The following is a 16350-nucleotide window of genomic DNA, read 5'->3' on the forward strand; positions in this document are numbered from 1 at the left end:
CCAGAGATAATGTTCACCTCCTTCTTCCCCGGAATAAGATTTCTAGCAGCTCAGCCATTCACCAAGTTGTTAGAGGAAGATCCTCTTCCTCCAAGCCAAACATATTGCCAAAGCACAGCCTCATCTTCCTGAGCCAGATTCAAAACAGAGCCTGTTTCAGACCCTGTCCCTCCTGCCTTCAGTCTGTTGCACAATCTGGAGCGATGGAGTTCCCCTTTGGGGAGACAGGAAGAAGGACAAACCCACTCCACCAAAAGGATGCAACTTCTTGCAGCCCTCAGGTCTGCAACAACCTCTCGTGGGTGGTGTACTGGGGAACTGAAAAGGGAACAACGCAATTCAGGCAAGGTTTCTGCCCTGCAGAGCCATTGCACAATGACTCTGTTCAGACACCACGGAGGAGGGGATGTGATGTTTTTCCAGGCACTCAGGTTGGCAGTCACATCGGTGTGTTGGTTGCTAGAGGGACCAGTCTCCACCCAGTCTCACTACCAAACAGACATGCCACTTGTGCTGGCGTATTCCCTACCTTGGGCATCAAGTCTCTTGTCCGCATACACCTTGTAGGTGAAGGCATGGCGTAGGGCGATGGCTGCAAAGAACATTTCCACACATATGATGAAGTCCTGATACCCAGCAGCCACGGTGCCTTCACCCACAGACACGGTGGCAGAGTGGATTTTGGGGATGGCACCACACTTTTCCAAGATGGCCAACAGCATCCCTAAACAAAGCAACAGGCTCATGTAAATGTGCAGAAAACACGATCGCATACTAACTGTAAGGAATGGAAATAGCTGTCTGTGCTGTATGTCCTAGTCATGTAGCATTTAACACAGGAGCTACCCAGTGGGCTAGATACTTCCATCCATACTCACCTGTACAACAGGCAAAGAACGAATAAATGAGATAAATAGGTTTAAGCAAAGAACGTTCAAACACTGACTCTCTTCTATTCTCAACTGATGCATAATCTGTGGAACCAGCTGCTGCAGGACTTAATCTAGTCCAAAAGGGTAAGAAGCAGTCAGATAGTTCCATGTACTTCTGTGATCTCAGCACTTTCACTAGCTACAGCAAAAACTGAGGTAACAGAGCTTTTAAGCATAAAGTGGTTTTGACACAGCATTGCAAGAACGCTATTTCTCCCTGTCCATAGCCAGGTGGCTGAAGAATTCCAGAGAAGGCAGAAAGCGTGTGACCAGATAGCCCGAGATGATAAACTAGACAGCTTATTGGTTTGCCTGTAGACAGGGAGGATGGGCCGTACTCCAACAGCCTGAATTCCACCAAAGTTTCTACTCGATTAGTCTTTGAAGTGCAACTTGGTTAACTTAAGTAGGGCACTGAACAGGGAAATGCTCAGAGCCAATTAGTAAGAAGCACTAAGCTAAGGTGGAATTTTGGCTTTCTGAATGTGCCTCTGCATCATGTGTGTATACTCTGAATGTCCTTCCGCTTGGTGGCGGTTCTGTGGCAGCACACACTGCATTCAGCCAGCTTGCTGCTTCACATGAATCACAGACATACCATTAAAATTTTATTTATAGAGCACTAAAAAAAAAAAAAAGTATTAAAAATTTTTAGATGTGCCACTTTAATCAATAAAATGGCAGCATGCAGATAAAACGTTGGCAGCTTGTGCTTTACGATTGTTCCAGGAACGCAAAGGACTCTTCACCCAAAGAGCTGATTTTGCCAGGCAGATATGCACACACACAACGACAGTGAGGATTCAGGAGCACAGAAACAAAGATGAAAATGAGCAAAACAGGTTTCCCAGAGAAAAGCAATGAAAGACTAGAAATCAAATATAGTGATAATACAGAAAGACATTCTGGCTATTCATCAGCATCTGATCTATCAACTCTAGTGTCTGAGCCCCTGCAGAGAGCTCTTTCTGCCTACTAAGGGAAGGGAAAAGCAGCTCACCTTGCCAGAAGGACAGGAAGATGACAGACTTCACCATGAAGAACTTGAGGACTGGGCTATAGGGACTGAGCAGCTCACGTGTGGCGAAGTAGAAAAGGAAGAGGGCATATAGTGCCAGGCTGACAGAGATGTTGTAGATGATCGTCACGTAGAGGTAGCCGCTGGTTACACTGAAAAGAGGACATACACAAATGCCTGAAATTCCAGCATGATCTTTTCTCCTTGCCACTGCCACTGGGGACCTCTAAGACTCTGTTTCCTTCCTGCCTCCCTGTCCCATTTCCTCCCCCAACTTGAGGTAGAAAAAAATCTGAAACCAGGAGGCTTATCCCTACCCTCTTTGCTCGCACGCATATTCAAGCCCGTGTTGTCCCCCCATCTTTTCTCAAGGCCCAGTACACACATGGGCCATGAGCACAGCTGGGCAGAGAAGGGGCAGCCGAGTCACACTTGCCAGACAAACAAACTTACTCAAAGTCCCCATCCTGGTACTTGCCGAAGGCCTGAAGGATGACTGTGCTGATCGCCATGAGGGGCTTCACCACACAGAACTGCAGGGTAGCCTACAGGAATGAGAGAGAAGGAACTGAGAAGACAGAAGGTCCAATAGGCCAAGTTCCCAAACAATCACCATGACACTGTCTCCACTGGAACAGCGTGGCAGTGCAACGCAATCCAGCCCCAACAAGGAGTGCGACCCCACTGCTTGCTAATCAGTTGTGCTCGAGGACTGCAGCACCCGACAGGAGATAAAGCAGATTCAGAAGATGTACGTGCGCCGTCTACTTAAAACCTCTCTGTAGGTTGCTCCTAGAAACTGCTCAGCTGCTCTCTTCCAGAGCAGCCTTTCATAGGCTGTGCTGCAGCACATTTATGCATGGTAATGGTCTGAGAAAAAATATCCCACCCTGTGCTACGGTATGGACGCGGTACATTTAACAAAGGGATATCAGGGAAGGGAAGCAAACTTCCATACGTAGTTGCCATAAAGACAGGCAAGATGGTTCCCTGGATAGGAGGGGAAGCCAGCTCTCTGAGGAAGAACTTTGACAACTGCCACCATGTTAAGGCATTTGGTATACACAGCTATGTGTGTTGCCAAACAGAAGTTTAGAACTATTCAGTTGTCGCCCACACGACCTTCACTGAATCTCCCCAAAGGCTGCATAGCACCTGGGATCAGCTCCATCCATTCTCCCAGTATAAATCACTGCTCCTACTGGGACTCATCCTCTCTCAAAGCCACCCCATGCTTCAACTTTCTGGAGACGTCAAACTCTGAGGTCCTAAGACAGCGGAGGGTTGTGACCCTAAAAATGTCACCCAAGTCTCTCTGAAGGAGGCTGGAAGAGCCTGGGCAGGTGTTGACCTGCACACATGTGGGGAGGGCTGTGTATGGAAAGATGGCAAAACCAAACAGGAATAATTGCTTTGGATACGATGCAATTTGTTAGCGGTCATAAGACTTCAAGGAGATTAAAAACCCCAGCACATGCCAGTTAGTGAGTCACTGTAAATATGTGAACTGGAAAAGGTCAAGCTAATTCGTAAACAACTCTGTCCTCTGAGCTTCCCCTCCTTCCAATCTGGGTATGTTTTAACCATTTCCCTGCAATCCAAACCACCACGTCCTATTTTTAGTTGCTTCCCTACAAGATGCTACAGCACAGAGGAAGCACATGGATGGTGTATGACCCATCTGTGAGGGTCACCAGACACACACCCAGCAAAGAATCTTGATCAAGACATCTTCAAGGAAACCAGCTGTCCAGATAAGACACCGCAGCCACCAGCACACCACCCGACTGCTGGGAAAGCCGCCGGCATCGCAGGCAGACTGACTGACCCACAGCAGGCACCTGCCTGAGAACAGCTCGGGGTGGGGGTGAAGACAGAAAGAAGGAATGGTTGTAACACACAGATTCCTTCAGGGTGAAAGGGGCTGGAAAGAACAGAAAATGGACAGGTAGTAGTGGGAGGCAACAGGAGTGTTAGAGATGCTGAGAACAGGGATAAAGCAGGCAAGGTGCTCCTTCCAGCACTTTTCCTATCACCATCACGACAGAGGATAACACACAGATCAGCACCACTGAGATGCACTCTGTTGCCCTTTTGTGCCAGCCTTCCCAGGAATTTGCCATCAAAGGTCTTACTAGACAATCCTGGAAGTCTAGAAGTACCAGAAAGTGAGTCTTGGTGTCAAAGATTTCTCACCATGGCAACATTTAAGCTCGCGCCATGAAGGACGGAAGTATTTAAACATCCCTTTGCAAGACACCTCCCTCCCAGCCTCCACAGCAGACTTAACAGTTTGCAACAGTCAGGCCTGACTAGAAGAATTGCTGCCAGATAGAACCAAAGGAAAAGCAAAATACCCACCTAAGCCAGAGTTACCAAATGAGCTGAGAATTTGCATAAGGCAGCAGAACCAACCCCCAGCCCCCCAAAGAAATGCTTCTGGTCTTCACTGTTGTGAAAAACTTTTCCAAATACAGCCAGGTGCAACCCATGTGGAGATAACTGCCAGAGGCTGTGCGACATAAGAAACAAGAGGTCTAAGGGAAATTATTTCTCCAGCACTCATTCACCTTGACGGGTGTTGCGTCTGCTTATGACATATTTAAAAGGTAAAAGTTAACATTAGGAGCAAAAAGAATAGGTAATGCATTGAATCGAACAGAGGGTATGCAATTGAAGCTCAAGAGAAACAGGCAAAGCAGCATACTGGGAACAGATTAGAAAAGAAATTATCAGGGAAGAAAACGGAAAGCCATGAGGACAGAATATGGGACAGAGACAAGCAGAACAGAGAAAAGAAAGATATGATCCTTTGAAAAAGGTCAACTGTGCAGCAGAGATTAACACTGGATATTACTGTGAGGGTGCATTGTGCCTTTGATGTTCCTGCATATTGCTAACACACAGAAGATGGGTCATGATGTGGAAGAGAAGCCAGGGCAGATATCTAGACCCAGTGACTGGAATTACAATGACCTGAGCCCTTTCAAAGAAGCAGACCTGCTTCACACTGTCTCCAAAGAAACCTCATGTGTTCATTTCAGCAAGTGAGCAAAGCCTTGAAACTCACCTGCTGTTTCATGGCAGCCAGAGGTGACTGACCTGGCATGAGCAGACAAGGGCTGTATCGAGGTTTAGATCTGTCCCATTCCCTCCCTCTCCACATACCCAATTCAGCACAGACAGACACACATGGTGAGCAATGCTCGATTCCTCCTACAAAGCATTGCATCACACTTAACCTCCACCCGCTCTCCATCTCCAAACCACAACAGCAGCACTGGGAATTCAGGAGGCTGTTACACAACTGTGGGGTGTCTGCAACACAACACAGCCATCAATTTCTCAAAGTTGGGACCTCTGCAATCCAGAAAGGGAAGAAGAAATCAGAATTTCTTCCCAGGACTAACATCAGATCCAGGAGATAAACTGGGTCTTTTGCTAAGGCCCACCTTACACAGGGTTGAGTAGAAAATGTTAAGATCATTCAAAACAAATAAACAAAAAAACCTTGGAACACCCCCTCTCCTCAGCAGTCTGCAGGCCTCTCAAAATGCTATTATAAACCCCCTCAAAGGAGTGCTCATCTCAGAAGTTCAGCAGCAAAAGGCACCATTGCCACCCACACACGCTTCATTCACTTCTGGAGGATGGCACAGTTCCTCTGGCCCATACCTGTTTGCAGAACCTCAGGAATCCAATCGAATAGGTTTTTCCCCACAGGCAGCAAGTCCCATATACACAGCTGGACCTGAAAGAGCCAACACAAGATGACAGGGTTCAGAAGCAAGATTTGGGCTAGAGTGCAAGATTCCTATCCTCTTTGTCTACCTCTCTGTAGTAAAGTTGCAGGATTGGTGTTTTTTCCAACGATGATTACAGTTACAGCCATACCATCTTTCAGAGCCATGTTTAAAACAACATCCTGACTACATACTCCAATTTATTATTTTTTTTCTTTTTAACTGAGTAGCACGGGGAGAAACACAGATCCTAGAGGAAGCACACACAACCAACAGAAGACAGAAAAGATTTAAAGGAGGAGAAGGGAATAAGAAAAGAAACAAAGGAGTAGGCAAGTGTCCAGAAAAGCTGTGAATCAGTCCAGCTTGCCCAAGAGGATGTGATCAGCCTGATCTGTCTCAAAGGAGGGTACTGGTAAATCATCATCATCATCCATGCTGCCCAGTCCCAGCAGACGTTTGCCACCTGACACAGTTTTTCTGGGCAGGGATAGAGGTATGGTAGATGGGCACAGAAGGAGGAGAGTGTCATGCTGTAAACACAATAAATACTCACTCAATTGGTTTCCCTCTGATCTCAGACATGATGGAGCTCTCCCCTCCCAAGTACTCATAGCAGAGGCTGAGAAAGTTGTATATTACAAAGGCTGCAAAGACATCAATCAGAGTAAAATGGCAACCAACTTCAAAACAGGTGCAAGGACCAAGAGTACAGGCAACAGACCAAACATTAGCAGGGACTGCTTATGCAGCATCTTTCCCTTCAAAGCACTCCAGATTATTTTCACTGCATTTATCGTCCTACCTCAGCACTCACAAGACTATCTGAACTGGAGTTTGGCCAAGGTCCCAGGCCAGCTCCATGACTCATGCCAAAAGGGTCACAGAATCATTTAAAACATTGGTCAGTCTCTGTTTTACTTGGCATCTCTAAGATGCCATTCTTTACAGGGTTCCTGTGCATTATTCCAGGACATTACACTGGTACTAAATAATTTGGAAAAGTTATCTCTGATTCATCAACCATATCTGATCTCCTGTATTTAACCTTTTAGGTGATGAACAGTTTCTGTCTCGGAGGTAACCAGATTACAGACGTAAGTGCTGGAGAAACAGAGGGGTTTTACCAACCAGTGAAACTCTGGTTTCATGTCTGATGGAGACTTTTGAAAAACAAGCTCTGTGCTTTGTTTCCTCAGAAAGCTGAAATTTATTGCATGCTGAATAAATAGCTTTCCCCTCAGGCCACCTCTTTCTGCCTTCCCCAGCAACCCAGTACAGATGAGGAAGAGCAATCTCAGACTGACCGCTAATACTCTGCCCCATTTCAATTCTCTTCAGGACTGTTTTGCTGATATGTATAAACTGAGGTAAAGACACTGTGGGGAGGGCTTTCATCATAACTACAGACGTTTCCTTTTCATGGGATCCAAACCCACTTAATTGTACATGGAGTAACCTTGTACATGTCCTGTCTGCCACTTTCTTGCTTTGTTATATTTGCTGTTGGACCCTCATGCAGTTGTGAGATTTTTAGGGCAAGGACTGTACTCTTAAATTTGCCACATACAGTCTTGGGGCAAAATGACAGACCAGGTGATCCTTCTTTCAACATTATTTTCTATGACGGTCTGTACCTGGAAATTCCCTGGAATGCCAACACCCAAATCCTGGTTTTGGCCCCAAGCACTGACATAATACAAAGAGAAAATAACTTGGAATGGAAACAGAAGTCTTGAGGAACTTTGAAATAAGAACAAAAGCCTAATCATGTACAGTGCTGAGAAGCTGACCTCACCAAGCAGTCAGTTAATAGACCTGAGGTCAATTTTCTCACGTGGATGAACTTCCAAAGTCAGAGACAGACATCAACTCTAATTCTTCTATAAGCATCCAAACTATGCCCTGGAAAAGAGGTACTCAACACTCCTCAGAATGGTCATAGTCTCAAAACATTATATTTATGGCTTGTAGACATGCCTAGCTGGCAAGAATGCTACAACACATAAAAGCCAGTGGTATATCTGCTTCTGTATATGTAATTGGGATGTTGTTATTCCACCTGTAATCCTTGTTATTGAACAAAGTTAGGTATGTTCACACAGCAATGATTTTGCAAAAGCCTTAATTAGGAGAGAAAACACCAACCATGGAAAATTAATTAAATAACCGTGGTAACCCCTTTTGCCTGCAACTTTCCTGCAACTTAGCTGACAGCTCTCAGCACCCAGAGGAAGAAAAGCTGAGCTTTCCCTATTGTCCTCCAGTGACCCCTGCCCTCTAATATGGTCATTACAATACCAGCTGCCCATTCCACAATCTATGATTACATTAGAGGAAGAAAACACAAAAAAAAACAAAAAAAAAAAAAAAAAAAGGAGGGGGAAATATCTGTCCCTCCATCCCCCAAAAGAAGTGCTAACTGTCAAAGCTCACCACACCAGCAAAAAAATAACTCTTCTCTCATTCCTGATCCACATTCATCAGATGGTGCTCATCACATCAACATAACAAAAAAATCTACTGTGTTACCGACACCCAGGTTTGTAGAGAAGCTCAGTCACATGAAGGAGCAACACTAAAATATGCTCCTCCTAATGCATACTACAAAATGCAGCCCATAAATAGCCCAAGACAACTTCCAAAATTTATTAGTAGGGTCTTCTCCTCCCATTCCCTAACAGAGCTCCTCTCCACTTCGCAACCTAAAATCTTCCCAAAAAAGAAAGGATGGGTTGGATGGCAAGGAAGGGAAGAACAAAAAGGCTGTCTCAAAGTGATCCCCAGAAAAGACAAGGGAGAGAACCTCCTGACCAAAGGTGCTTTCACCTCCACCTGTAGTCTTCTCCTACAACCCAACACGCCGAGGTGAACTCTGGAGCATGGGCTGCCTTCTGAGCAGACACTCGGATGTTTGCAAACTCCCTGAGCAAGTGAGGCAGAGCGATACTGGCTGTTGCTAGGAGAGGAGTTTTACAGAGCAGCAGGCTTCCCGCTAGACCTACACGTCCAAACAGGGCAGGAAAGGGAGGAAAAAAAAAAAAAAAAAAAAAAAGCAGGCCCAAAGATGCCTTCTGAATCACGTGTGCACATTTGCCATCTGCTGCTGCATCTCAGAGCATTGTTGTGGATGTGAAGGAGGGCCTGCTGGTCCCTTCAGCTGATTAACTTGTTCACATGGCCAGGGGCACCTCTCTGCAATGCAGATCTCACCAAAATAACCGCACCAATGAGTTACGATTTAATGAGGGTATGGTGATAAACTGTCCTCAAAAAATACAGCGCTAGAGTGCAGTTTTTTTCCTGCTGGGTGGGTAGAGGCTTCTTTCTGGATAAGATCAGGAGGGAAGTTTACATAGCATTTATTGGAGAGTAACTGTTTCCCTCACATACAACACTAGTGGTATTATCTGTAGCAGAAAGCCAAAAACAAAGCAATCAGCAACTCATCCTGAACATGGCACCCTCTCTCCTGCAGGAATCCAAATCACTTCACCAGCCCCAGCACGTGATGGCTGTGCTGCCCTGTGCAAGCACACAAGTGGCCACAGGATGGGATCAGAATATGTTGCTAACAAACTGCACCAGGAAAACGGGGCAAAGAAACTGTCTGGCTGCTGATTAAGTGCTGCTAGAAGAGCCAGGAACTAACCGATACTTCGCTAGACCCGGGTAGAATCGGATTTTTGGCTTTACACCTTCCTGAAGCAGAGGACCCAAGAAAATCATAAACTTTGTCTCTACAGAACATTGGAAGGAAGGCTCAACACATCTTGTCATGCTCAGAGGCCAGCAAGGGAGCACGTCAGGTTGGACAGGGCTTTGAGCAACCTGATTTAATGAAAGATGTCCCAGTCCATGGTAGGAACGTTGCACTAGACGATCTTTAAAGGTCCTGCCCGACCCAAACCATCCTATGACTCTGTGATTTTCAGTCACTGAGCAAGCCATGGTCATCCAGTGAGGCACACCATTAGGTGACAGCGATACTTTCTCCATGTTCCCAACCAGAAGCAGAAGTTTTCTCAGGGTAGATACGTACCCCACCTCCCCCTTTTTCTGTCTGACTCTCTCCTTACCTTCATAGCAGTCCCGCACTGTGCCAAAGTAAACATAGTACTGGTCATTGGTGAAGAACAGGAGACTGAGCCATGAGTCAAAGGCGTAAATGGGCACAATGAAGAGGATCCGAACAATGTAGCGCTGTTCGTTTGGGCAGCTATAGCAGCGAAGATGCATGTAGATCTGAGAGGATGGAGAGGGGAGACCAGGATCAGCGGTATACGGAACAGAGAGAAGGTAGAACTGGAGAGCCAACTGGGCCAGGAAAAACAAACTCAGTAAATCACCTCTTGATTGCCTCCAGCAGCCTCAAGGTGATGAACATAAAAAAAGAAAAAAAAAAAAATCACTGTTATCATATGGCATTGATACAGCATCCCTTAGTTTGCAGAGAGGGGGAAGGAGAAGGAAAAGGAAGTGGAAGCATTTCTAATCTAGTTTCTTATCGGGAATTAATTTGCTGTTATTATCATCACCTTGCCCATATTCTTTTGTTCGTACCTTTTTTACCAATTATCAATCCTACATTCCTGCTACCCTGTTTTAAGTACCTAAGATTCAGAACACTGCAGGCTGCTTTTCTCTGCAGGGGGAAGGTGCATGCACTTAAGCACATGCTCATTGTAAATGCTCTTACCCTCTTGGCAGATTTTGGATGCTTTCGAGACTTTCACCTGAAATAACCTGAGACACCTTCACAACACTGCCAAGAGCTGATAAGCCACAGCCTGTCTGCTCAAAAAGTGCCATTCTGCACATCAGTGACAGCACAGCCACGAAGCATCAGCCATCAAGTGAGCACTGAGCTCGTGCACCATGCTCAAAGGAACCACGCAGCCACACCGCCTGTTTTGTCTGACTGTCTGCACACATGCCAATCCCTCTAAGTCACTGGCTGGGGGGAGTGCAACGTCCCCACCCTACCCAGTCCCACCACCCAGTTTGTTAGCCTTCATTAAATCCCACACCTAAGATATTTTTTCACAGAATACCCACCTCGTGGAAAAAGGTATTGACCACAAGCACACCCTGAAGATGAGCACCACTCCTGTAATGGCCTAATAACATGGCCAGAGCTTCAGTTCGAGTTGCGGGTACTGTCAACCACAGTCAGCAGAGGGCACGTTCTCCAGAGGCAAGGCCTCCGTATGGCAACCCTCATCAAGCTGCTGCCCCAACTGCCGGAATTAATAACAGCTAGTTTATTACATACGTGCCTCATGACTGACCAATTTTGCTGTCTGAAGAGGCACAAGCGTTTGTCTGAAGCTTCACCCTGCATTTGGGAGTGCCATGAGGATTCCTCAGAGTCTAACAAAAGCATACATTGATAATCTTGCCTTTCCCTCATAAGGGAGAGGGGCTTGTCTCTCCCCAACTGTCCATTGCTTGTCTCTCCCTGCCTCTTGGACAGATCTGGTCAAAATTGACTGAAGGGCTCAAAATACTTTTGTTTCCTCTCCCTAACCCAGGAGAAGCTCACAAAAGCCTCATTTCCTGAGGAGAACAGGTTGAAAATAAACTAACAAACCTGAGGGATATTTTTCCCTTGTGACAATCCCAGCGACACACCTCACCCAGCACAGGGACAGCTGACACCGGAGTTCAGCTGACTCCAAGCTTTGCCCTTGAGATGTCACAAGAGCCCTGTGATCCCTGCGCCTACGAGAGCATGAGAACTGCTGCCTTGTAACAGGACAACAGTGCGCTTCAATCAACAGTGTCTCGCTGGCACTGACCTCCGTTGGATTCTTCGGAGAAGGGCATTAATGCCTTTCTGTGCAATGCTATACTGCAGAGGCAAGATTTCTTCCTACCCTCAGTATGCAATCAATTTGTGCTCTGAAACAGGAGGATCCATGGCACTTGTAATTGTTACCCAAGCTGGTGAAACTGCAGGTGTTACTCTTATTCATCAGTGACTAATCCATTTTTGAACTTCACTAGCCCCTGTATTCCATCAATAGGCTGTAGTTTTCTAGATCCTAGTCATCAGTCTGGAATCTACAAACCAACAGGTACAAAACACAGGTTGATAAATAACAGGGCTTGCGTTTCCCCACTGTGTTTTTCAGTTCACATGACAACTGTGTGAAAGAGAGGTACGGAACAGGATGCAGGGTTTGACTTGTTCTGGCTCGCAGGACACCTGCCCCAGAAAGAGGAGGGGAGAAAAATGAAAACCAAAACATTTCCTGCTACTCCTTTCCACAGCAGAGTTGAGCCTGTGGAATCCACTGGCACAGGAGATCAAAGGAGGTATGTCAAGCAACAGATGACCATGATCATTTAGCTAACAGCTGACACAATAACAAAATGGCTAGATTCAGCTACAAGACCTGGGAAAGGATGGCTTGAGATAACACACCTTTCTGCAAACACTCAAGAGATGGCCAAATGTTTTACACCTGCTAGTTTTAAACAGATTGCTTTCTTTCCATTCACCCTACAGAAACAGTCTTAACCTGGGTAGAAAAAGGCCTTCATATAAAAGTTGCCACCTTGATCAGCATAGATTATATATTAGACCCCAAAGAAGAGGCCCTGGTACCACTCCAGAGTCTGGAAATCCCCATCACACAGCTGTACCTGGCAGAGATGTGCCAGGGAATCATATGTGTTCCTCCATGTGAGGAAAAGAAAAGGATGAGAAGTATGAGTGATAGGATTTTACCTGATGGCAGGTGATGAGCAAAGCTGTCCATACAAAGAAACCTGAGATGGCCTGAGCAGCGGTGGTCATGAGGAATATTGGCTGCTCCACAGCTGTGGGGCTGCCATCCTCTGGCATCCAGGAGAAGTTGGGAGCCACAGCTGGAGTGGTGGCAGTTGACCCCAGTCTGGGGGCTGCAGTGACGTCACTCATCACTATCATGGTGCCTTTTGGTGTGAGGTTCCAGTTGCGATTGCTAGACAGCCGGCCACGAGCCAAGACCTGTCAAGGAAGAGAACCAAAAAGCAATTGAACCCAGCCGAAAGGACTCAGGAGCTTAACAGTAACAGTACTCTGCATCTCTCACATGCCTTTCACCAGGCTGCTCACATGCTTTACGAACAGGAGCTGGATTAAGTCTGCCACTGCCACCCCTCGTGATACAACAAATCATGTGGTACTCAGGAACCTCTCTACCACTCGCAACACAGCCTCCCCAAGATCATGAAACACCGCCACTGACACCGACACCACCCTTCTGCAATAAAAATCTTTAAGAGCAAGATGAATACAGCATTCACCTGAGATCAGAAGGAAGTATCTAAATCACCCATACTGGACCATGACAGGCACACTTAAGTTAACAGCTCTACTTTCCATGAAAGCACTGGCTATTCGGCTGTGTCTTGAAAAGCCAGAGTCTTGATCTTATGCTTTCATCTGGAAGGCAGCAGAAAAAGCAGCAGCAGGCAACAAAAATACGCACCACAGTGTCACTGCGCAGCAAGGGGGAAAGAAGAGCATCTTTATTCTTCCAGGGAGCAATTCTCACCTCTCCTACTGCCATTTTGAAAACCTCACTCAACCCAAAGCACCTTCATCGGAAGGTAGGTGCCGAGTAGGATAAGAATGAAAATGATGCTAGAATAAGAATGAAAATGATGCTTTTATCAAATACTGCATGGCATGGTACACTTGGCCAGTCTGTCATTAATTCTACTAACTCAGCATTGTTTTCTACATGATGTGACTTTAACCTGATTGGCTTTCCAAAGCCAGCTGACCCATGAAAACACACCCAGAACACAAGGATATGCAAGATTTCAAAGCAGCATGACCCTTGGTCATTTCCTGGATGAAAAGCTATTTTCTTTCAATGGAATAAATTCTTGAAGGTCTAATATCTAACGCATCAATTATTTCCAATTTGGTTGTAAGCAGGCTCTAATGTGACCTCCAGCTTGGAGGAAGATAATCCACTTAAACCAAGATCACAAGCAGGCAACCATTGGTCATGTCCACTAGAAGAGCGGCTTCTAATGCAGTGTAGTAATGACGTGGTTATCAAGGGGACCAGCGTAATATTGCTTCCTGCTGATAACCTCCTCAGAGTTTTTGGGATACCCTTTCTGTAAAAGCACAAGACGTAGCTCTTACGCAGGCCTTTAAGACCAGCAGATGGAAAGGGCTTTAGAAAGGCCAACAATCCATCACCACAGTTTACAGCTGCAGCAGGGAAGGACACGTTTGTCATTTACTGACAGGTCACAGCAGAACACGAAAGAGAATGTACATCTGCAAAAAAACTGCCCCAGCCTTGCTCTACCTGAAGTCACAGCACAAACTGGTGAAGAGGCACCCAGTAAAAGCAGAAGGCCAGGAGCAAATCATTTCCACATGTACACTAAGGTGTGCAAATGGCCCCTCCAGCACATGATTTTCCAAACCAAACTTGCACCAGCAGTGCACAGCACTCTGGTGTTACTTATGCCACATTCCACCTCATTTCTGCTTTCTTCCACAGGGGGAAGAGAACAAGTACAAATCCTGGGAAATATCCAGATTTCTTTAAGCAGATATTTCCTTAATATAGAGGGAGCTGCACAACTGTTATGGTTTAATTTACAAAATAATTGCCAAACTCAGCTTTTCTTCATTCTTTCCAGTAATTCTTTTTACAAAATATCCCTGCTCTGAGTTACAGCTTTCCATAACTGCATATACTGAAGGGTAATTCCCTTCCAGTCCTGATCAGTACAGGAAATAACTGTTAAGTTTTGAGTTTCAAACCATATACACACATACATTATGTTATCTATACTATATCTGAAAATTTGGAGAGATGAAGGCTGGATGGAGATATCACAAGGTAGCAAGGTATTTATTGCTTTGAGAAGAAAGGAATTTCCACCCAAGTGACTTCTGAAGCGACTGGACACTCACAGTGCTGAGAGTACTTCCACTAAGCTCACAAAATGCACATCTAAAATGAAATCAGAGCAGATGCACCTGTGGTTAACCTAGCTCTAAATAAAGTCCAGCCAGGTGCAATCCCGCACATCCCAGTGCACTTTGGGAGCTATGCAAGAGAGGAAGCTGCTAAGCCCTTCCTAAAGTTCATCAGGGAGAGGATCTATACCGCAGACCACCAGTGGCAGGAGGGAGAGGACCTGAAGCTCCATGCTCCAGCTACTCGAGCCACACCAACAGCACAGACCCACATGAAGCACGGGTAACATCAGCAGAACTGAAGATCTGAAAGGCAATTCCTCTGCTTCTCTGCGCTCATTTTAAAAGCAGCTGAAACAGCAAAAAGTCATCAACAAGCATTTTGATATGACAAGGGTTATGTATTCAGAAGCAAGGACACTTAAAAGTTCAAGTTGTATACATAACCTTAACACTGCCCCCTTGTGATTATACATCAACTGTCATTAATTACAGGATTATACATCATTCTTCACCTAATCCCCTTTAATTCACAGCCATTTAAACTAATAATTCTTCCCAGCACTGTGTTCTGAAAGAAAACATAAAAACTTTCTTAACCAGGGCTCCACTTCTCCCACCCCAAATCCCAATCCGCCTCATCCATCAGCACCCCTCCGTTGCCTCTGAGGACAACTTTTTAATCACTTGCTTACAATCAAGGAAAAGTATCATCATCTTGCAGTTCATTCTCCTTGCTAGTGAAACACAAACACCGTACTCCCAAATCTGCAAAATTAACATGTACCTTCCAAATTATCCCTTCTAATCTCCTGAAGTTCCATACACGATTGCTACAGTGACAAGTATAAGCAGTCCACAAGGCTATTACGAAAGACTACTGTATGCAAGAAGCTGAAACTGTAAGAGCAATTCTGTAGTATACTCAAGAAATAGATAATAGCACAGATGATTGGAGCCTTAACCAGGTGAATGGATTTCAGTTTATTCACTACCACCAGCTCAGAATCTGCTAGCTCCTCTTCTGCCTTGTTAAAAAGAGCATCATGAGAGGACCACGGCAATTCTCTTAATAGGCCTTGTTTTCGAGATGCCTCTTCCCCACCGTACAACGTGACACGAGCCCAGCACATCCTTAGAACAGGCTTCCAGCAAAGGTGGTGCCTGGGGAGCACGTCACAGCAAACACGCTGCCTGGACAAGCTACAGACCGAGCACCCTGGTGTAAGCAGCTTCCCTCTTACCTGACACAGTGAATGTGCTTGATACTTGTTTCTTGGACGCCTACCTCCATCACAGTCCACGTCAGTGCCATAACACATACCTTCCCACTTCCCCTCACACCCAGAGCAAAAGGACTTTTCCAATAGCCACAAAGCTACTTCATACTCACCTCGATTTTCTTCATTCTCCCCCTTTGCTACTCCAGCTGCACAATAACCTGGCAATGGTTAGGCCACTGGCTGCAATCTCTTTTCTGTCTACTCCTCCCAGCTGGTTATATTTCTCCATTGTTTCTTGCGCATTTTAAGCTCCTTGGGACAACTATCTTTTTGTTCTCTGTCCATACAGTTCCCAGCACAGCAGGGTACCAAACCATGAGGAAGACACTTGGCATTACCATATGGAAAATTAGGGACATCCAGAAACCTGAATTATCAATGTAATACCAACCAAACCAATATAATGCATAATAAATTTTGTAGAGTTCCT

The 16350-nt window shown here is 45.6% G+C and overlaps 1 protein-coding gene across 5 annotated transcripts in view; it reads right to left on the bottom strand.

The window, feature by feature from the left end:
* TMEM184B (transmembrane protein 184B) overlaps positions 1–16350 on the bottom strand; it is a 30664-nt gene that overhangs the window by 4775 nt on the left and 9539 nt on the right. For 3 of the 5 annotated variants that reach the window (XM_042792891.1, XM_032996748.2, XM_032996747.2), the window contains 8 exons: positions 12430–12690; positions 10043–10063; positions 9773–9938; positions 6250–6340; positions 5626–5701; positions 2404–2495; positions 1933–2102; positions 530–724 (listed from right to left, as the gene is read on the bottom strand). In XM_042792891.1, the coding sequence (XP_042648825.1) occupies positions 530–724; positions 1933–2102; positions 2404–2495; positions 5626–5701; positions 6250–6340; positions 9773–9938; positions 10043–10063; positions 12430–12630 (1012 nt within the window). In that variant the 5' untranslated portion in view covers positions 12631–12690. Of the gene's footprint in view, positions 1–529; positions 725–1932; positions 2103–2403; positions 2496–5625; positions 5702–6249; positions 6341–9772; positions 9939–10042; positions 10064–12429; positions 12691–16350 lie in introns of those variants that run through there. The other 2 variants (XM_009972302.3, XM_032996746.2) reach the window with 1 other exon arrangement.

The sequence above is a fragment of the Tyto alba genome, unplaced genomic scaffold, assembly GCF_018691265.1.
Source record: "Tyto alba isolate M040663 unplaced genomic scaffold, T.alba_DEE_v4.0 Super-Scaffold_2, whole genome shotgun sequence".
NCBI lineage: Eukaryota > Metazoa > Chordata > Aves > Strigiformes > Tytonidae > Tyto > Tyto alba.